The sequence below is a fragment of the Haemaphysalis longicornis genome, unplaced genomic scaffold (genome assembly GCF_048455015.1).
Source record: "Haemaphysalis longicornis isolate Haplotype H1 unplaced genomic scaffold, Haemaphysalis longicornis Haplotype H1 scaffold_8, whole genome shotgun sequence".
NCBI classification, from domain to species: domain Eukaryota; kingdom Metazoa; phylum Arthropoda; class Arachnida; order Ixodida; family Ixodidae; genus Haemaphysalis; species Haemaphysalis longicornis.
This window is the reverse complement of record NW_027526445.1, coordinates 191,618,902-191,640,709: the sequence shown is the minus strand read 5'-3', so window position 1 is coordinate 191,640,709 and position 21,808 is coordinate 191,618,902. Positions and strand designations below refer to the sequence as shown.

The 21,808-nt window shown below is 45.8% G+C and overlaps 2 protein-coding genes across 2 annotated transcripts in view; both read right to left on the bottom strand.

Annotated features, from left to right (window-relative positions):
- Window positions 1-4,230: 4,230 nt before the first annotated feature.
- Window positions 4,231-21,808, bottom strand: part of LOC144149820 (L-2-hydroxyglutarate dehydrogenase, mitochondrial-like) — a 106,296-nt gene continuing 88,718 nt past the window's right edge. The window contains exons 7-9 of the mRNA XM_077681482.1: window positions 17,836-17,993; window positions 12,150-12,281; window positions 4,231-6,331 (exon numbers count right to left, since the gene is read on the bottom strand). Of these exons, the coding sequence (XP_077537608.1) occupies window positions 6,136-6,331; window positions 12,150-12,281; window positions 17,836-17,993 (486 nt within the window). The 3' untranslated portion in view covers window positions 4,231-6,135. The remainder of the gene's footprint in view (window positions 6,332-12,149; window positions 12,282-17,835; window positions 17,994-21,808) is intronic.
- LOC144149709 (L-2-hydroxyglutarate dehydrogenase, mitochondrial-like) overlaps window positions 20,009-21,808 on the bottom strand; it is a 17,343-nt gene continuing 15,543 nt past the window's right edge. The window contains exon 6 of the mRNA XM_077681363.1: window positions 20,009-20,104. Within this exon, the coding sequence (XP_077537489.1) occupies window positions 20,009-20,104 (96 nt within the window). The remainder of the gene's footprint in view (window positions 20,105-21,808) is intronic.

Sequence of the window (21,808 nt, the reverse complement as noted above, 5' to 3'; positions counted from 1 at the left end):
ATTCAAAATGAAATTATTTGAATAATCGGCTAGCTTACACAAGACAAAATTGTATGACAGGTAAACGAGGCTGGATTTTTTTCGATGCTGGCAGATGAAACAATGGATGTATCCCAAACCGAGTAATTCTCTTTGTGCGTACACTACATTGGTCCCACTACTTCGAGCATTCGGGAAGATGTCCTCTGCCTCATGCCTATTGACGACGTCAGTGCGTATGGCCTGGCTGACACGCTGAAAAGGGAGCTGCTGAACCTTGGCCTGCACTTGAACATGACGAGAGGCCAAGGATGTAATGAAGCAACAGTGATGAGTGGGGCATTCAATGGCGTGCAGCCCCGCATCCGGAACGACTTCCCAGTGGCGTTGTACATGCACTGCTCGTCACACTCCCTGAAATTTTGTTTGAGCGATGCCTCAGCTGTCCAAGACATTCGTTGAGCCTTTGGCACATTTAGTGAGGTATGCACTTCCTTTCGGATGTCACTCAAAAGAACAGCAGTCCTAAAAAAAACATCTAGAAGTGTCTACAAAGTCTTTCCGCCGGCTGCGTTGATATTGTGAAGCAAGGTGAGCAGAATGTCATGATTCAGTCGCATTGTTTGGAGAAGCACAGTTAAACTCAAATGGATCGGTCGGCCGAAGTCGATGATCGATGAAACGATGGCTTGTGGTCAATGGCATGTGGCAAACGATGACCTACTCCAACCAAAAGCAAGATGTACAATATGTACACTTTATTTACCCTACGTATTTACAACTCTCAAGGCTCATGATCGCATAACAGAGGTCGGGCAAGGCCTGCGTCGAGTGGGGCTTGCCGCTCTCTCCTCTCCTTTGCTTTTTTTTCTCCTTCCGTCCAGTTCGGGTTTTTTTGTGGGGGTAATCGGGGACGTTAAAATGTCAATGGTCCTCCTCCACTGGTTTCCCAAACAAACTAGAGGAAAGCCTCCTTCAAACGTTTACATCGCTTTTAAATATTGTGGGGTGACCGACGCATTTGTATAAGCCCTCTCAGGGTTCGCTCGTCGGGTGAACACAAAAGCGCAGTGAACAACAAAGAAGCTTCTGCGGTTTCTCCTCATGCCCAAGTCAGCTCAACTGGCATGAGGTAAACATGCTACACCCAGCGAACGATAGATCTAAGTGCCAGGCAGTTTTAATTAACACGTGAGGTGCCGGAACTTGCAAGCACTTTTCGAGACAGTTCGCTCACTTGAAGAGTTCATGGACTGACAAAGCAACAGCATCCACTGCTCACCGCCTCCATCAGCGAATCTGTTCACTAAACTTTCTTTTATTCCTCGCTGTTAGTAAGACAATCCTAGGCCTCACACACCACCTGTCTGTGTATCTGCAGAGCCCATCTATTGACATGAGCATCGCCTTGGAGCAGGTTGACCTGGTGCTGACTAAACTCAAAGAGATAAGCACCAATGCGGAGGCAGAATTCCACAAAATGTTTTCTCTATGTCAAGATAGAGCGGTGCAGTTTGGAGTGAAATGCGAGATGCCATGGGTGTTGGGAACACAGAGATACTGGGCAAAATACCTTAGTAGTTCTGAAGAAGAGTACTGCAGGCAAGCCACGTTCATCCCATACATAAATGACCTGAAAGGTTCCCTCAAACGGCGCTTTGCAAACCATCGGAAAGAACCACAAAGCTCACAATTTGTATTGCCAAAGCACGCCTCCAAGAGCAAATTTGAATCTGTGCAGCCAGGCTTCGATTTTAACCTCAGGGATCTGACAACAGCACATGTCTTTACACTAAAAGGTGAATGGAAAATCTGGAAAACTGAATGGCAAGCCATGCAAGAGGAAGAACTTCCCCGCTTTGCGACGGACGCTTTAGCTGAATGCGGCGAAGCCCTCTTCCCGAACGTTCGCACTCTCCTCAAGATACTGGCAACACTCCCAGCGGGTACAGATGCTGCAGAACACAGCTTCTGGACAATGTAAAGAGTAAAAACATATCTGAGGATCCGGATGGCTTAAGCACAGCTTAATGGCCTGGCTATTATGTCCATTCACCGGATGCAAGTCAGTGTCGACAAAGTTATCGCTGATGCTAATTTCCCCAATGCCACTTGTACGTGTCCTGTCCCCGATCACCTAGACAGGGAAAAGGGTAGGTGATAGAGCAAAACTAACGCTTGAATCCTACTGGGGTGAAAATAGCTTTGCTCTGAATTCTGTTGACTGATTTTGCCAGATCGATTGTTCTGATGCCCAGTATAGTGCGTGCACAAATCACATTTATAAGATGCCACAAGAAACTTTGCTACATTCTGGTCTCAAAGGCTCCTGCATGGCAGAATGGTTGGCAATCCAAACAATGCCGTGCTTTCAATCGTGTTATACAGTGGAGTCCCAATTATGCCTCCCCCGGTCATGCAATGACCTGCTCCCAGCGACCAATCACTGCAATTCACTATACACTCAAATTACACAACATGCAACGCCACAGTACATGCAGACCACAGAAAGATGGAATTGTGTCTTGTTGTTTGGGAAACCGGAAACTTTCCTCACCCTCTCACACCATGCTTCCCTCCGTCCACTGTTTTCGTGGCCACATTCTTACTTTACCGCTTTTACTCTTACGACTTCTACTGCTTTCTTACAAATTTTGTGGATAGAAGCATTTCCATTGAAACTTTATAACCTTTTTCTTCCTTCCATAAAATTTTCTAGCTGAAACGACTTATATTGTCCTGGATTCTCTCATGTGGCCTCAATGTTCCCAAGTTAAGTGAAATTCTGGTAATTCTGTCAACTGTGAGTGCAGTTTGAGACTCCTGCCCATGGCAAGAAAAGTCTATACACACATTACAGCTGAACCTCGTTATAAGAGACACTGATGTAAGAGACAAATGGGTATAAGAGACACTATTCACCCACATGGTTGGCTGCCCTATCTTTCCCATTAAATTGACCTCTTTTATAACAGACATTGGATGTAGAAGATTGGTTATAAGGGACAAGTCATCCTTGAAGTTTAATCAATAATCTCGCTTGTAACAGACATTTTAACTTCAGATGCAGTGTCACCAGTCACTAATTGCAGTTGCTTCCATTGTGGAAACACAGGTAGACGACAGACAGGTGCAGTCGCTATTTATTATAACTTCAGCAAACACAAAGTGGTTCAGTCAGCTATGAAATGACAATGAGAAGCCCTGCCAATGGAAATGCAACTGACAGAAGTAGTTGAAGCTTACTGCCATTCATTGGATGGAGCGCGATCACACATGCGGGCTCTCCTACTCGCGTAGCTCCCAATCAAGAAGCACTGCAGACGTTGAGTCCTGCAAGCGTAATGAATAGCCTGACCACACAGCGGAAGAAGCTGTGAGCTCTGGTTATTCATCAGGCTTGTGAACCCAACATCTACGATTCATCTTCCACAAACAAGGAAAGGAAAAAAAGCTTGTAGAATCAGTTGTAAAAAACAGTGTAAATACAGTCATGAAGCAAACGAAGTTTCATGAATTCTGGGACCAAACAATAATTAGAATGAATCTTTTAAAACATGCTGTAGCGTTCTTTTGAGCTTATTTTAGTCATACGGTGCCCACATTGAACTAGGGTCTGATTAGCAAGTGAAAACATGGTACCCTGCTTATAAGAGACATCTCGTATAAGAGACAGAAACTGCTCCCCGGTACGTGTCTCTTATAAAGGGGTTCAACTGTACTGCAACAATGACATTTCTTCCCCGTCGCTTTTTCTTCTTTTATTTGTGCCTCTCTCATCACATGCACATCCAACTTTGGGTATAAAAATCGCTAACAGCACTTGAGATTTTTTTTTTCTTTACATTTTTATTAGCTGTGTAAGTTTCCTGCTAGGAGTACAACCTAACTTTTCCACAATAACTGCCTGAGCACTAACTAAGCGGCATGACATCGCAGCGATGCAGGTGCCTGTAGCAACGGCGATCAGAATACAAAAAAGAAAACCTTGCGTCACAGAAACAGGCACAGAGCACACTATTAAAAGAACACGCAATACAGTGTAGGCTCGTTAATTCGGATCTCTGGGAAATAAAAAAAATGTACGAATTATCCGAATGTCGAATTAACGAATGAACGACATAAACAGCACATTTTCAATTCTTTCCTATGTACCCTGACTTGGCAAAGAAGTCGCTGATGCCAAAGTTTGTCTTTTGGTCGATAGATGGGCAAAAAAACTCCCCCAACCTCCCCGAAGGGGATCGTGCGGAAATGCGAATGCATTGGGTGCACCGATGAGTGCGCTGCGGCAAGCAGTCACGGAGAGAGGCGCGCGCTCCACTGCATTTATATATATTTTTCCGAGCGCAGCGAGCGGAGAGAGGGTACGCGGAGAGGAGAGAGAGACCCGCGCAACACGCCCGCCCCGCGCGCGAGCTCTCTCCGCCGAGCTCTGCGATGCGAGCGCCCTCACACGCCGGGCGCGCTCCTCCTCTCTCTTTGCCCTCCGCTACTCCCGCCCGAGCTACCACGTGCTCCGGTTGCTAGGCGCGCCACAGCTGTTGCTAGGCGCACGCCGGCCAACGCACGACAACCCCCGACTAAGAAATGCATTCGCATTTAAAAGAAAAAGCTCTCACATGTGTGACCATCCGCGCAGAGCAAGGGAGCATCAAAGCAGAATTCTCCCAGAACAGCGAGAGCATGCGCAGCTTCTTTCACAGTACGACCTGCCGCGGCTGGTGTCAGTACGACTGTTCACTGGCTGCGATGTACGTTTGCATCCTCTCCACTGCAAGGGTTAGAGAGCGGGCAAGCGAAGGACGGCGCGTTGCAGCTCTTCTTTCAAGAAGGTGTTGGTCCGAATCAATACTTGCCGATGCCAGAATGTGGGCTAGTTAGGTGGTGCGCGCCTAAACTTGCGCCAAAACAAGGAAGGTCTATGGCCGTAGGGCAATGTACATTTTTGGAGGGAGGGAGTAAGGACACCGAATTATACAAATTTCTGAATTAACAGGAGTCCAATTCATGAGTTTCTACTGCAAAACAACCTTACGATAATAAAACGATAATTCAGGCCAGGCAGTTGCCGACAGCACATCCAATATCACTGGCAAACGGTTTTTCCTGCTCCATTTGCAAACATGAATGCATGGTGAAATGAATAACAGCATGGGTGATTGCTACATTTGCACTGGATACGATAAATTCCACACGGGCACCTTTTATAGTTTATAACAGGTGCTGTGCGATTTCGTGCGTGAGTATGTGAGAATATTCATGGATCATTTGTTTCCATCACACGAAGGCACTAGAGAGATCCATCTGCAATTTGACTGATTTTTGACTGCTGACTCCTTTGGAATGTTCTCATGCCTTGATCTACGATCTCCAGCTCTCTGCAGTGCTTTCTGCACTGCCTATTTAATACTCAGCGTTACCCACAGGTACCAAGATAAACACTTGTAAGAACAATAACAGAACAATATTGAACAAAACAGAACGCTTCAGTCATAAAAATTGAAAATAATACAGTAAACTCTCGTTTACACAAACTCGAAGGGACCAGGAAAGTTTGTTTGTAGTATCAAAAATTTGTCTTACACAGACGTTGTTTGCATTGTGCACATCACAAGAGAGAAAGTGCTGTTCATCTTAATCATGAATTTCATCAAAACTGAGTTTGTCTCAATGAGAGTCCACTGCAACAGCAATATGAAAACATTAACAATGCAACAAGGTGTTTTGATCATCACCAACAATTATGGCCAGAGCCACTTGCGTCTTCAGCTTAAGTATAATGTAAAACAGAAAAAGGAAGTGCGACTAGACATCTCGTTTTGGCAAACAAATCAGGCCACAGCCTTTTACGCCTCTCTAAAAAAGCTGATATGAAAATCTTAAAACTACAGAAGTAAGAACAACAAAGCGACTAGCAGTTTCTCTTGGCTAACAAACCTGGCTAAACATCATCTGCACATACCTCGGTTGAGCTTAAACTAGCAATACCATCCTTCAAGCTACTCTACACTGCTTAGTGGGGGAAAAAAAAAATAAGAAGGAAAAATAAAAAACAATAATACAGTTTGTATGCTGTTCAATGTTTGAGCAAACTACCGGTGAGGAACAGCACAGGTGCAATCCTTGCTGGTCTGACCTGGTGGAAAGCTTCGGTCATAGCTGGAACGTCTGTTGAACTTTGTCAGCGACCATTTCGGCAATGGCCAGCGACGACGTGGCAGCCGGCGAAGGTGCATTGCGCACGTGCAGCGTTCGTTTGGCCAGCTCCCCTTCGCCACTGTCGAAAACAAAGTCGTCCACCAGGTTTCCGTCACAGTCCAGGGCTTGGGCTCTCACTCCTGAAGGGCCCCTGAAACACGTGGCCGGAGAGCAGCTCAATAGACAAAAGACGGACGTAACTTCATTGGCAGAGGGCTGGCACAGTGGCATCAGTCAAGGGAAGGGGCGAGAGACGAGACAGCCTATCACGCTGTCCCGCCATTACTTCACACGTACCTAGTTAAATTCACGTTTGCACCTTTCTCCTTTTCCTTCTCCTGAACATCATCATCATTGATCTGACTGCGTCCACTGCAGGACGAAGTCTGCTCTTGTGTTTTCCCAGCCATTCCCATCTTGCCAACGCCCTAGTCCTGCCTACGTTTTTTTCCCTTCGCTTCGTCTCTCCATTAAGTCAGTTGTTTTTCCCCACTTCTAGTCCTGTCTTTCCATAGCCGCTCTGTTACCCTGCCGGACCACCAGTTGTCAGCACTCTACAATACACGTCACCTCCCCTTCCTCATTCGAGCTATGATGCCCTCCACCCGAGTTTTTCAAACCCTGATTCAAGACGCTTGTTTCCAGTGCATAAGCGTCATTCCCACCATGCTTCTCTCCAATGCTCGTTAGGCTACCCAAGTTTTCCTCCAAGGCACTTAGGCATTGCATGCATTTAGTATGCATTGGTTGTACACTTTCCTTTTCGAGAATAGTGGGAGCTTACTGTTCACTATTTGGACTTGCTTGCCGAATACCTCCCTCTGATATTAGTTCTATGTAAGATGTCTTATTTGCGGGCGACATCATCCGCCTGGCAAGCCAAAAAGCTCTCCCTAATGGCGTGCTCGAAAGTACGTGGCTTCGAGGTAAATCTGTATCACTTGGCTTTTGTTTTAATGTGCAACACAGGTCACATAGATGGGAGTTTCTGTGCTTTGCCTACAGAAGAAAATAAGGTTGATATGTCACAAGCTTTGTAGTAGACGTATTTGCACAGTAATGCTGCACTATTAGTAATGCTGCACTGTGAGGGTTGACTCCTAATAGTTGACTGTCCCTGCCAGTAGCCGCAGTGAACACCATTTTAAGGCACAAGCCTTAGATCTCCATGTTTCAAGGCCGCATTGTGAGGTACGGAAAAGCGTACAAGAAATCATTGTGAAGTACATGAACTGCACAGCAAATTGGAGTATGTGTCGATAATGGTAAGCAGAAGTGCCAAAGGAAGTCTTTGAGAAAAGGCGATGGACAGTACGGCATTCTGGACGCTCCTCCTCGTATACATCACTGCGTGGGTTCAGAGCTTCCTTCCACATTGTTTTGGGTGAAGATGCACCAGGCCCTAGTTGCAAGTGGGGACCGCGGTGGAAAAGGCAAAAGTGACTATGGATGAAGCTGTGGCAGCAGCCCGACCAAAGCTACATAAAAGTTCTACAGAAGGTCCACCTAGGCTTTTGCCTTCATATTCTCAGAAAGGTCTGAGCATCTCCCCTAATTTTTAAGCTTAACAGTGTACGCCAACAGCAGAGGCTCAATTAATTAGGAGAGTGCTTCAGCAGAGCACCAGCAGAGAAGCCTGGCAAGGCTTCGACATTGTAAGGTCGACCACGAACAGTGTGGACCCTCTCATTATGAGTAGATGTTGAAACAATGTTAGACGCTGAGACCAGTTGGGTGAATGAGGCCAAGAATTTGGACTGCAACTTGAAACAATCAGTCAAATGTTGAGGGTTAGAGATTAAGTTTAAATACAGTTCAAGCTCATTCCAATCCCACATGATGACTCTTCCGCCATCCTCATGCCTTTAAAGTGTGACCCAAAACAACATGTATAAAGAAACACACTTGACATATTTACCATCAGCTATTTAAGTTAGCTATTTAAAACTACATAATGCAATTTTTCAAACTTCATACACTCATCTAAATTCTCATCAGCCCGCTGCTCATTGTCCCTAATGTGGAAAATATTTCCCCCAATTTATGCTGTCCACCTTATGTGACCAGTACAAGAACAAGTATGAAATCAAAACGTTTACCTGGGAAAAATGCTGGACTGACAAATAAATCATATTCCAAAATCATAAAACATACATAGGGGTGCTCGTTTTGGGGTTCCACCCGATTCTTACAGCCCGAACATGTTTTGGGAGAATCGGGTTAACCCTGATTTATCGCCGAATAGACCTTTTCAAAGTAGCGATTTGCAGAATTGGGGGCCGACAGTCCACCGTTCTCAACCAGTGCTTCCTGGAAGCAAGCCCCACAAAGACAACTTTATAACTATTGGCACGACTGTAGCGCTCGCCACCCCAGGCTGGAAAATGCTGTACTGACACTGCTGTGCCTACCTAACGGAAAATGTGATGTGGAGAGAACTTCCTCCCAGCTGAGATACGTTTAATGACCGGACAGGGCTCGAATGGAGACCGACATGTTGTGCATGCAGATGATACTGCATGTAGAGAAGAATGTGTAAAGAAATCGATCACCAGCTTTTTGTGAATAAAATGTTTCATTTCCTAGAAGTTATCAATGCTCTTTAATGTCATCATTACTGATTCATTTTCAAAGAAACACCAAATTTTCGAGAGCATTTGCTAGAAAACTCTGATGTCCCTGTAATACCTTCTGATAAAACGAACTAGTAATTGTCGGTGCATTTTTTTTTTGCTTTGTTAACTGTAGGTGTGACACGGTTACTTTTTACTCGTAACATGCTTATGACTGATCACAATGCTGGGAAGTCTTCTGTTGCTACCTGGCCTTAGCAGTGACTGTTTGTGGCTCACAAGTGGTAGTTTTCCATCTTAGTAGCAGTTTGACGTTTGGCTCAAGAGAAGTGCACAATTACCATGTGCTGTTCTGGCACCCACGGATTATTAAAGGAGCCATGAAGAGAAAATGCAAGTTGGTTTTATTCGAAAGATTTCGTGTTTTATAGTGCCCCCAGCGCTTGTCCGGATACAAACGGTGCTTTATTCACTGAGAAATTGAACAACTTAGGTTAAAATTTTGATTTTCCCGCTCAATCGTGCGTTTTCGTGGCCCCAAGTGACATCACAGGAACCGACCGCTCTGCAGCCTAGAGTACCTTCATTCACGCATCCGCCGTACAGGGTAGAGACACGTAACGCTGGCGCCACCATGTTCGGTTGCTCGCTCGCCGCCGAAGCAAGTCATTGTGTCAAAACCGCGCTAAAATTATCGCCGCAACGCGGTTTACTGAAGAAGTTTGAATCATATTGTCTGTTTCGCGTTGCTAGGTCTCGTGGGAAACGAAAAGAATAACGCGTTGAGCCCGTTGGCCCAATTGCGGCGGCACGGGACTGTTCAAAAATTTTCTCCACCCTGTACAGCGGTGTTGGTTTGTTCCCGCGTTTCTTTACGTTCCGTAACCTAGATGGCGCCACCATACCGTGGCAAGCGTTTGGTTTGTTTTTGCCCGCATTTAAACCTGGCTTGTTTTTGTTCTGGGAGAAAATATTCGTTCCCTGAAACAGTGCTCGCTCGACAAATGGCGTCACGTAAGACACCGTTGCTTGCGTCAATCGGCCAGTGTTGTCTGCGACAACCCCAAGCCCCGTAGTGCTGTGCAGCTAAACCAAAGCATGCTGAGCGCAGTACGAACAGCAGAACGCATCAGTACTTCTATGTTTACATGTGCTTTCGTAACTTCCACTGTTTGTCCCATCATTCTTATTGCTTTGTAAAGAATGTGCCCTAAATTTAAGCGCAAATCGCTCGTTCGTCTAGTTTGTAAGCTCTACCTAATTTGCGTCTGCTTCTGCCAGCCTCCGCCAATCGCAGAGCTTAGCCCATGTGACATCACAGGTTCTGTTGCGGGAAATGAGCTGGTGGGTCGCATGACCATTCCCGTTTTTCCTAATTATGTAGCTTATTTGAGCGAAGTTTACGTTAAAAGTGGTGTCAGTATGATTCTAACGAGACAATCTTTTGAATGAACCAAACTTGTGTTTTCTCTTCATGGCTCCTTTAAAGACGATGGTCTTTCTTGGGATCCTTGAATGTGAAACTTTTGGTCTGTCTGCCTGTCTGTCCATCCGTCCGTCGATTCAGCCACCCGGCCAAAGTTAACGCAGTTGTCAAATGCAACGTTTACAGTATACACAAAGCCATTTCTAAACATCTAGACCTGGTAGAAGTGTTCATACTTGTCAAAATTGTTTAACAAGAACAAAGCACTACACAGATATGAGGCACAAAATCAATGCATAAGTAATATTTACAGTGTTCTTTCATTAAAAATACATGGCTGCTTGATTTTTGCAATAGCACATGAAATTCAGGGAAGCCTGCACTCACGAGTAAGAATTGAGTGGCGAAGCCATTGTAGGTGAGCGTTGCCGGACACATATTTAGGCTTCAGTATCATTGTTTATTTGCATAGTCGCAGTGCTAGTAATCGCCGCCGTATGCGTTGAAGAGGTCGTCGTCGTCTTCTTCGCGGCGAGTGGTGGATGAAACGTCACCCTCAGCATTGTAGACTACTTCCACCAGCTCAACTGGCGAAGCTCGCACTAAGTCGCGCAAGGCTTGAACCATAGCGAAGTTGCCGGATTTCTTTATACGTGAGCACTGAAGGACACATCACCATGCATTTGTACAAGTTTTAAATTGCTTTTTTACATGTTCCGTCGTTGCTTTGCCCTGTGGTAGTACAAGTAGTCATTGTCATATGCATTGATATTGTCATGTTCCTCATGCCAAGCATTACGTACATGGTAGGTTGAGTTCTTTTTCTTTTTTTTGCTAAATCCACTGGGCGAGTTGGGGACTCGGAGGTCACCGTGAGGCACACGCTCACGAGCGCTCCGCATTTTCTCACTCATCGTGGTTCTTGAGAGTTCTTTTTTCTTTTTTTGCTAAAGCCACTGCGCGTGCCGGGAATGCGTGGCGGTCACTGCGAGGCACACGGTCACGAGCGCTCCTCATTTTCTCGGTATTCTTTTCTTGCGACCCCGAACTTAAGGCTTGTACAACAGCTCCGCTGTCAAGAATACAGTGTCGCCCACCATTGCCCGTGACACCAGAACTCCTCGCAGCATTCCAAGAAGTTCAACAGCAACGAAAGATTCCAGTGGATGGCGCGTGGAGAAGGGCCTTAGCATGGAGGAGTGGAAAGCGGTAAAATTGAATGGATTTGCCTGGCAGACGAACCATCGTGTTTAGACAACATTTGCAACAAAGTGAGCATATACACGGCCAATTTTTCATCTGCATGTGTGTGGTGCATTGCACTGCTCCTTACAGGCTTGCACTTACAGAGGGTAAAACGGGTAAGCAAAACAATGCAACGACATAACTAGCTCTATGATGACACAGAAGCTGCTGTTTTCCTACGGGAAAAAAAAAAAAAAAGACTCAGCAGATGAATTAAAAACATCATTAGCAACATCGCCAAAACACTTTACAGGAGCATGTGGCGTTTAATAAAAAAATTACTGACTCACAAGCTTTTTGTTAGCTATAAAATATACTTTCGTATCACTAAAACAGCCCTAAATTATAACATTAATTGTTTTCGCATGAGCTTGTTCTACTGTGCTGGTTGAAGTATAGTTTGCCAAGACATCAGCACATTTCCCGGTGAAAAAAACTTCGCCCCTATGACTATGGTGGTGACTACGGCTATGGCTTAGCTATGGCTTATGTGTGCTATGACTGCTTTAGCAGGCATGGGAACCTCTGCAGAATGCTCAGTGATACGCATGAAATGTTTTGGCCAGAATGGTGCTGTGATACAGTTAGCAGGTTATTAACTGCTTATCTTCATCTGGGAATCGAAGCAGGCAGGTAGGCCTCCCTTCAATAATAAGGCATGTTTTGGCCCTTCACGTCCTTCATTACTGCATGCGCACACCAGAATAGAGAAAAGGGCAACCCACCGGGTGACATCCGAGAACTGCAACTGTGGAATGTATTTCTGCAGCTGCTTGACTTGGGCTCTGATGTAGACGCCACGGTAGAGCTCCCCGAATGCGTAGGAGATGTTGCGGCCGACCAGCTTCCGGAAGCCCCTGTTACAACCCAGGAGAGAAAAAGAACGAATCAGGGCCTAATTCTTCAAGGCTACACCTAAACTACGCAGCTGCACTTGAGGGCTGCGGAATTCAATCTTTATCGCCAGCATTTTAATGACAGCAGCTCTATATGGAAGGCTGCGATGGTTCGGGCTATCCATTGCCCAACTCCCTGAAAAGGATGTTTCACTGCGAGCAGGTGTGCAATTAGGAAAAGCCAACTTCTTGAAAGGGAACACAATATGCCAAATGTTGACAAAATGTAACTTCCATACCGGCACTATACAAAAAAATGGCAGGATGATGGCGAGGGTGCGGAGTACTGGGACTCGAAATGACATCCAAGTTGTGCCCCGAGTGGCATCCGATTTGCGCCCCGACCGTCATTCGATTTCAGCCGTGAGTTGCACCTTGATTATTCCCTAAATGGAACTGCAACTCATGGCGCAAATCGAATTTCGCTTGATTTTCGCTTGATGGTGGTGTGCGCACGGATGGACGCAGATGGACATTGGGAGGTCCTAAGGTACTCCGCACCGTTACAGGCGAGGGAGTAAGCCGTTTGACTCTCGGGTACTAACTCACGGTCGTAGCCCAATGGGTAAGACGACTGACACTAACTCTGTCTGGTCTACAAGACACAAGCTCGAATCCTCCCGGTGCCTGCCTGTGTGATTTTTTGTGACTGTAAATGCTATGCGCATTGACGCAGACAGACATTATGCAGTCCTAAGGTGCTCTGCACCTAAAACTTCCCAATTGTCTTGTTTTTAAACAGGTGGGTCGATCAGGGTGTTAAGTGCAAATGAAAATAAGAGCACCTCAGCCCCAGGGCCAGTCACTGTCAAATTTCTGAGAGTGAGATGTGTTGGTCTGTGGCTGTGCGCAACAAATGTCTCAGATGTAAATTTCCGAGCAGTAGTTGGTGATTCACATTGAAAATTCAGCAGCAACTGCCGACATTTTGTATTTTGCCTGGATCAGAAAGACTGCCACTGCCATAGATCATAAGAAAATGCAAGTTTTCACAGACCCGGACTCTGTTGTGAAAATGCAAAAATGAGAAACAAGACTCCAAAAAATTGAGAACTTTTTTTTTTTTTCAAAGCACGCACAGTCTCTAACGGCTGCCCTGGAGCATAGATATGGTTGTTTGTTTCAAAGTAAAACCCAATTTTACCCTATTTTTACATCCCGAATGCGTTTCAGGAGAATCGATACACCCGATTTCTCCCCCAATGGACCTTTTCAAAGTAGCGATCTGCACAATCGTAGACTGATAGTTTGCCATTCTGAACCAGTAGTTGTTGGGAACAAGCCCCACAAACACAGCGTCTGAACTCGTTGAGTGTTGGCATGACTCTACCGCTCGCTACTGCAGCAGGCTGGCAAATGCTGCACTGATGTTGTTGTGCCTAGTTAATAGAAGCTGTGATGTCGAGAGAGCTATCTCCCACCCGAGATATGTTCAACAATCAGACAGGTGCAAGCACAACGCATGCTAACATCTTTTTTATAAATCTGATGAACTGTTCATGCAATTCAATTTTTTTCTAGGACATATACCTACAAAATGCGCATTCCAAAATTTTCTTACTACCGGCAGATTTTCATACACAACTTTCTGTTCATCATTTTCTTTGCCTCTTAGAAAAAAAATACTGACTGACTATTTTTTTAGTAACTATTATTTATGAAAACATTTTAAAAGCTGGTGTTGTTCGGAAGGGCGTGGAATCATGTGCGTTTTATATTGCTGCAATATGTGCCTGAACAAGGGGCTTAGCACAGGAAAAATGTTTTCTGGGACCCCTAGAAATTGGTCAATTTCTCACGTTAACCAAAGAGGTAATCAATAGGGGTGTGCAAATACTCGAATACAGTTTAATCCCGCTACAACAAAATGGACCGGACGTGTGAAAAATTTCACTGAAGCGGAAATTCGTTGACGCGAAATCTGCCCCAACACATTACAGAAGGGCAACAAAAACAGTCCCGTATGTTATCTGGATCATTGCCTGCCTCATGCAATGCTTAGAAAAAGGGGTGGCACGCAATTGCACTGTGTTTATTCGATAAGAAATGTAACAATGGTTATCTGTTTTTTACCTGCATGTAAAGAGTGTGTTACCCCAGAGGGGGGTGGGGAGTTTGCTGTTGAACAAGGCACACCTATCGAGCTGATTACTTGCAGACAGCTGCTAAGCCACCCGAAGCCCCCCTCTAACTTGTAACAGGAGCGGTGTTCATTACCTTATCTCCTGACTGGGCACAGTGGCACCTGACCTTGGCAAGCAAGCCGTGTGCTTGCATTTATCGCGACTACATGTTAGCCATTAAAGACAAGATGATGCGGGTTCAAGACTAAATACAAAAACATTATTTTTACTTTTGGCAGACTTTTACTTTGAAAAGGAAAAACTGCAATGACAGCTGCTCACAGCGCATTACATGATGGTGCAGCGTCTTAGCGCCAATAGGGCACATTCGTGAGGCGCGATTTCAACTGGATATGGATTTGCTGTAGGTCCGGCTTAGCAAAACGGGTTTACGCCTCGTGTAAAGACAGCCAACCACAGTGTCATCATTAGCAAACAATGGCATCCATCTACGAGTTTGCTTTTGTTTACGAGTAGTGCTGTTGGACCCTGGCGCATGTTTTCGATGAAACTGGTGCACGTTTTCGATGAAACTAAGGGCACTGAACGTATAAAAAGCTACAGATGCTACATGTGAAACCCAACTTTTTGAGTTCACTACTGACCTTCACTTTAACCTTGACTCTTCAGTTCAAACTGATGTCATTTACCTGGAGTTTTCTAAAGCTTTCGATCGCATTCCCCATCAGCGCCTACTAGCAAAACTTTCTAGCCTTAACCTTGACTCCTTAGTACTATCATGGATTCGCTCTTTTATTACTAACCACTCCAAGTTCACTATAATTGGATCCCACCACTCAGCCTTAACCAAAGTTACCTCTGGAGTTCCTCAAGGCTCGGTACTAGCTCCCCTACTCTTAATTTTCATAAACGACCTGCCTAACAGAATTTCATCGTCCATTCGCCTCTTCGCGGATGACTGTTTTTTGTACCACCGGATAGAATGCAACAGTGATGCAGAACTACTTCAACATGACCTTAATGAAATAGAAAGGTGGTGCTCAAAAAAAATAAACATTGATAAGTGCAAACTCATGCAAATAACACGAAAACATTCGAGTATAACCAATGCACATATGTTAAAGTCTTTCACCCTCTCTTTGATAGAATCATACCGTTATCTGCGAGTTCTCATCACAAAAAACTTATCATGGTTCGAACACATCGAAAAACTTGCTGCTGATGCGTCCAAATCCCTCGGCTTCATCAGAAGATCTCTTGCTTCATGTCCTTCATCTACCAGGCAACTCGCCTACGAAACGTTTATCAAGAGCAAACTAGAATATGCATCACCCATCTGGAACCCTCACCAAGCGTACCTAATCAACTACCTCGAAACCGTGCAGAACCGTGCCGCTCGCTTTATCGCTTCCACATATAGCCCTCACCATAGTATCAGCAACATCAAAGCATCCCTTGGAATCCCCGCACTGATAATCCGCCGCAAGATCGCTCGACTTTGTCTCTTCCATTCGCTTTTCTTTAATTCCCCAGACCTCCACACCACACTCCTGATCCCCCCAACCCGTTCGTTGCAGTGCCTTTTTAACTCCCACAGCCTTCAGTGCTTACATGGTACCACTAATTCCTTTAACAAATCTCTCTTACCAGCTGCAAATGAGGCTTGGAATGCCCTACCCGATGCAATTGTAAATGAGCGCGATTCACAGAAATTCCGGCAGCAATTAACCAATTTTTTCTGCACTTGATCAGACTTATTCTCTTTTCTTCTTTGTGCAATCGCTCATAGAACCAACGCCATGTACCTAATTCACTGCAATGCTTATCTTCGAACTTTCTTTGTGTAGCAATTACCGCTTAAACAAGTGGAAATATGCCCTTTGTATGTTTATGTGTCAATACTGCCTAAAATGTAAAAATGTGCCTTTTGTGCTTCTATGTGTCAATCATGTGTGTTTTATAACCATGTTTTATGAAATTCCTTGCTGATCTTGCCCTCCCCCTTATGTAACACCCCGAAAGAGGCCTTTAAGGGAAAAATAAATGATGATGATGAGATGCTGGCGTTATGCTTATTTTATCGTCAAATAAATGTTCAACCCCAGCCCCACTGAGCAGAAATTTCGTTGAAGTGAAAACAAGCCTGACAAATGGTTCGTTGTGGTGAGGACTTTGTTGCGTTGACCTCTATGGCTAGCTGACGGAAAATTGGAAATAGTATTTCGTTGAAGCGGAAATTTCGTTGAGGCGGACTTCGTTGTACTAGTAGGGTTCAACTGTATTCGAATACAAATCAGATAGTACCTTCACGAATAATTCGATTCGTGAGTTGATTATCTACAATTTGATTCTCAAATAGTCGAGTGGATTTTCCCAATGGTTCTGCAAAAGCGAGACATATTGGCCCACGCAAAAGCACTGCTGGTTCACCATCTGCTAAGCAAGTTTCCTTCAAATTGCGCTTTCGACGAGTGCGCCTTGCAGAGGCCGTAAACTGTATCCCACTTCACGGACTAATTTGTGATTGCGGCTATAAGATCTTGCCTTCGTGCCACCGCCATTGACTCGGGCCACCGTTTTGACTTCTGCGACCGGATGCTTACGTGTTAGGGAAGCTTCCGATAAAGCAATCGCCACCGCTTTTGTTGTTTTTGACAGCATCTGCATTTTCAGGCTTTGTTGGTGTATATCTGTTGTGTTGTTGCATTCTCTTGTTTTTTTAAAACCACAGGGGATACCGCAGGCTCATGTGCCGCGACTGTAGAGCGAGATTTCCTACCACAATGTATCTTGCACGCTTCAAGCTCCCAATGTGCTAGCTTCCCAAGTAGTGCCTCGTTGTGGTCTGTGATTGTGGTTGCGCCGTGTTTTCGCGTCATGTTTTGCCTGCCTGCTTTGGAGTTACGAGGTGCTGTCTAGTCATTGCCTTTGATTGCAGTACAGGAACTCCAGTGCAAGCCATTTTTTTCTTTTTTTTTGTTTCAAATGCGTATCCTGCCTCTTCCGGATTCCTGAAGTACCGCCCCATAGTGGTTCGGCAACTGGACTGCTGCAAATAAGAGTTGAAAAGTGCGTTCTTTGGGCTGAAAAATAACGTCATGACACCCGAACATGCGAAGTAGCTCCTGTTTTTTCACAAAAACCTATGAAAAATTGAGGCCTCTAAAAAAATTGATATCCGATATTGATTCGATATTTGGCTTTTTTTTTTGGAATTAGATTCGGAAGTTACTATTCGCTGTTCGCACACCCCTAGTAATCAAGGAATCAGCAAAAGTGCTTTTATTCTTTGTTTTTGTTTGTGTTATGTGTTGTACGGTAACCAAGGCTGCATACGCGCTTCAACTGCAAGAATGCTCGTATTTCTACTAATGAGTTTTGTGGTGCTAAAATCGGGGCCATGACACAGCACACGCAGGCATGGAGCCCACCTGAAGGTAAGTGCGTCCATCAGCTCTCCCAGGTTGACATCGAAGTAGCCGTAGCCCTCTCGCCTGAATGCCAGGACAGCGTTGGGTCCGAGGAGGACGCTGCCGTCGATCCTCGGCGTGTAGTGGACGCCCAGGAAGGGAAAACGAGGGTCGGGAACCTGAGGGAGGAAGTCCGCAACACAGCAACGTGAACACTTGTAACCCTGACAGACAGCGCAAGTACGACGCCACCACAGTTAAACAAACTTAGTTAGTTGTAACTGCCCAACGCAAAATCTTAGTAGGTGCTGGACTTGGTCACCGAAAGCAGTGTGGCAGAAGATGTCTCACAACTTTTAGGGTTTTTTAGCACGAAAGTGATAATTTTATGCCCGGGTACACCAAGATCTTACTGGCATCTTGAAAAACAGCGCAAAAAACACGGACGTAGAGAGGTTACACAGGCACGAGCGCTCCAGCGCTCGTGCCTGTGTAACCTATCTACGTCCACGTTTTTTGCGCTGTTTTTCAAGGTGTCATGGATACCCAACTAGCCCAAAGTCAAGCTTTATTGCCTTACTGGCGTCACATCCGTCACAGAAATGACATCACCAGAAAAAGTTACATTCACGCGGTTGCGCCCGGATTCAGCCACGAACTCTCTCGAGAGGCACACAGCGCGCTGCTCACTGCCATATAAAATCAAGCGCAAGTAGGTCTATGAACGCGACTTATATCTTTCCCACTACCTTCCTTATTCAGATGGTGCTGCCGTCTAGGAGAGGCGAGGTGAAGTAGTTCATCCTGACGCTAATGAATGCAGACAGGTGGCACCTCGATGCCAGCATCTTTGTGTGCATGGGATGCGGGTGAATTCAGGCACCCTCCGCCACCTATTGCTTTCGGTTTCAGTTCGGTTTCGTTCGCACGGTTTTCAAGGGGCTCTGGTTTCAGTCGGATTCACACAATGTTCGGCGCGTGCAATCCAGCGTCGAACGTTGATGCGTCTAATGGTGCCATACCGACGTAATATAAATAGCGATGTGCAAGTTCATATGGATACACAATAAACATTTAAATGCTCCTGTGAAGGCACATGTCACTTTCGTGTTTTACCAATTCCCATGAAAGAGGCATCAACCACATTTTTTTCGTTTATTCTGTGGAAATTTGCCCCTCCTCACAAGCAAGCTGCTGGTTCACAGCCAGCTAAGGTTTCTCGACTCAAGGCTGCCTATTACCTGAGAACAGGTGTGTTGCGGCCTCAGTAGGTGCTGCTGCCATTATTCCTTGGCCTAACCTAGGCTTGTGAAGCCTGGCCGTTATCAGGAATATTTTGTTCAAATGGTCATGCCAACCCATGGCAGAGGCCAAGTTCCGGGACCAAGTCCAATGCCTGCTAATGTCTCGGTACCCTGAGCCCCTCCTTTGGGGACAGTCTAATGAGCTACTGACCGAAGAGGACTTCAAGGTCACAACATTTGTATCGTATATTGATGAAATCGCACGTAGCCTCGACAGCATTGCTGAGAACAGTTTGTGTGGTGTTTCCTGCTTCCAACAAGCTGGGCAATACAGTCCACTTGGAACAGCCCCGCAAGAGGATCTGTGACAAGAGGCAATTGAGGTGTTTTAGAGAGTGCATGACTAGGGCAGTCTACAAGGTGTCTCTCTCCTATGCCAACAAGCTGGGCTGGCAGGACAAGGCGTCAATGACTGCTATCGCGAGCATGTGCATCCACATCTGCTACTGGCAACAAACTAGCCGCACATGTTCCTTTCTTGGGGCGCTGGTCTGTGCTTGAGCAGTATAGCATCGTGAAATGTCACCATTATCAAAGGACCAGTCAGATCTATGAAGCCTTTTCGATGCATGAGAGTGCAGACCCATGTGTGTGGGTTGGCGTCGTCAAGGCGCAAATTTAGAGGAGGAAGTGTTCTTGGGCTGGGCGCGCATGGAGAAGAACTGAAAACCAGTAGACCATATATAATCACTCCTGTATTAGACAGAATTGCATGCAGTAGCACGAAAAATAGGAATATGAAACAGGTGCAGAATTAGGTCAGCAATCACTGGACAACTACCTGCACCTAGAACTGCTCACCTGGGAGGGTAAATGACCACTACTCTACAAGGCAAAGCATTACTTTGAAACAAACAAACAAACAAAAAACAAATACTAGGAAGTTTGACTCAGGAGGATTTTTTCCTCTCAATGTGGGAAGCCCTACCACTGGAGTACTCAGGAAAGGCTTTCATCTGGACACGTGCACCTCCAGTGAAGCACCACTGCCCCAGAAAAGGAACATGTGTAGTGTGTGCACATGCATGTGCGTGCATGTTGCGGGCTGGAGAGGCTTACCTTTACCTTTTTAGCAGCCCCACCAAGCCCACAAATAGGTGGACAAGGGCTCAAGAGGCAGGGCAAAACATGAAAAGGCTCGTACAAGCTGTATCAACACCGGCATTGTTTTTGTCTGCGCATTTGAAGCGAGACTTCCCCTTCAATGCCGACAGCATGTCTGTTCCTGGTAGCCCCCTTAAAGTGCTGGTTTGCGTTTGTCCACGAAATAATGCTAGACTCATTTGGGAGGTGGGGGGACCATATCAGCAGTTTAATCGCTCCCAGGCAACATTGACCTCTGCTGAGTAAAATCAACCCTGTATGATTTATTTTTTTTCCCCTTTCTAGGCTAGTAGGAGTAAAAGCACGGTTCTATTTATGCTTGAGTGGGGAGTCACAATGCCCAGAGTGCATCTTTTCCAACCACACACTTCTTCAGTTATCAAAACTTCACTTTTGAGGAGACATAAGTGAAGCATCAGACATTCAAACAAGATTTTCTTTTTAATGGCAGCACACAAAAAAGAACTTACAAGAAAGTGTTTCAGATGTTGTTAAGTTTGGGGGTTGCACCGCCTGATTCCTAAGACTGGCCTCCGACGTTCTTTTCTTTCATTAACGTAGAGGCTCATACTGAGTGTCTACTAGTCGGCCTAAGGGGCAGTGGGGGGCGATGCGCCGCTGATGGAAGCACCTTCTTCGAGTGCGTTTTTGTCTTTCTCTCAGGGGTGGCAGACACCGCTTAGCACTTCGGCGGTAACGGGGAATCGGTTGGTCCTAATTCTCGGAAGCATGCAAGGGGTGAGTGACATGCGGACTCGTACCGGGTGCGTTGAGTGTCCAGGCTCTGGAGCAGGACCGGAAGCGGCAGCGGCATGGTCATAAATCGCTGGATGGTCTCGTCACGAAGACGCGAAATGTCCAAGTAGCGGCTGCGTGGGTGACGGCTTTCTTTGAAACTCTAACACGGTCTGGTTTGTTTTGAAATGGGTAATTCGGGGATGACCGAAACAGAGCGACAACTGGACCTAAACTGGATCTAAACTGTTGGCTGCCGAAACGGGCATGGTGTGGCAGCAGCGATTTTTGGTAAACAAGCAGCGATGTGCTGCAAGCGTTTATTGGCATGTGGGGTTCGGGGAGTGCAGGCCTTGTCGGGCCCTTCGAGGCCACTCTTCAATCGGGGTGACAACGCGTCGACTGGTTGGTTGTTTGTTTTTCTTCTCGCGGCTTCTGGCACGACTGGTTTCCTTGTATCGATGCTGGGTTTGCGTGGGAACAGGGAGGAAGCTTGGGAAAAGGTGCAGGCCACGTGCCTAATTGTGAGCTCCGCCTTTTGGGCTGTCGTGTGGCCTATGAACGGCCAGAGATTTTCATTATGTGTCCTTTTCTGTCTCTTTGGTTCCGCCTTCCTTGGAGGCGTGGTTTTTAAAATAAAACCAAGGTGTTCGGTATAGGAAGGGGAGGAGAGAGCCCCACTTGATGCGGACTTGTCTCGAGCTCATCTCGAGCTCAGATCTGTGATGTCAGTTGTAACTCCATTCTAAGTATTGTAAGAAAGTGTAAATATCATGGAGTAGACCGTCGTCACCTATGTGCTTTCAATCAGTGAGCCACCTTCAACACCATCATCATCTACCGATTTCAAC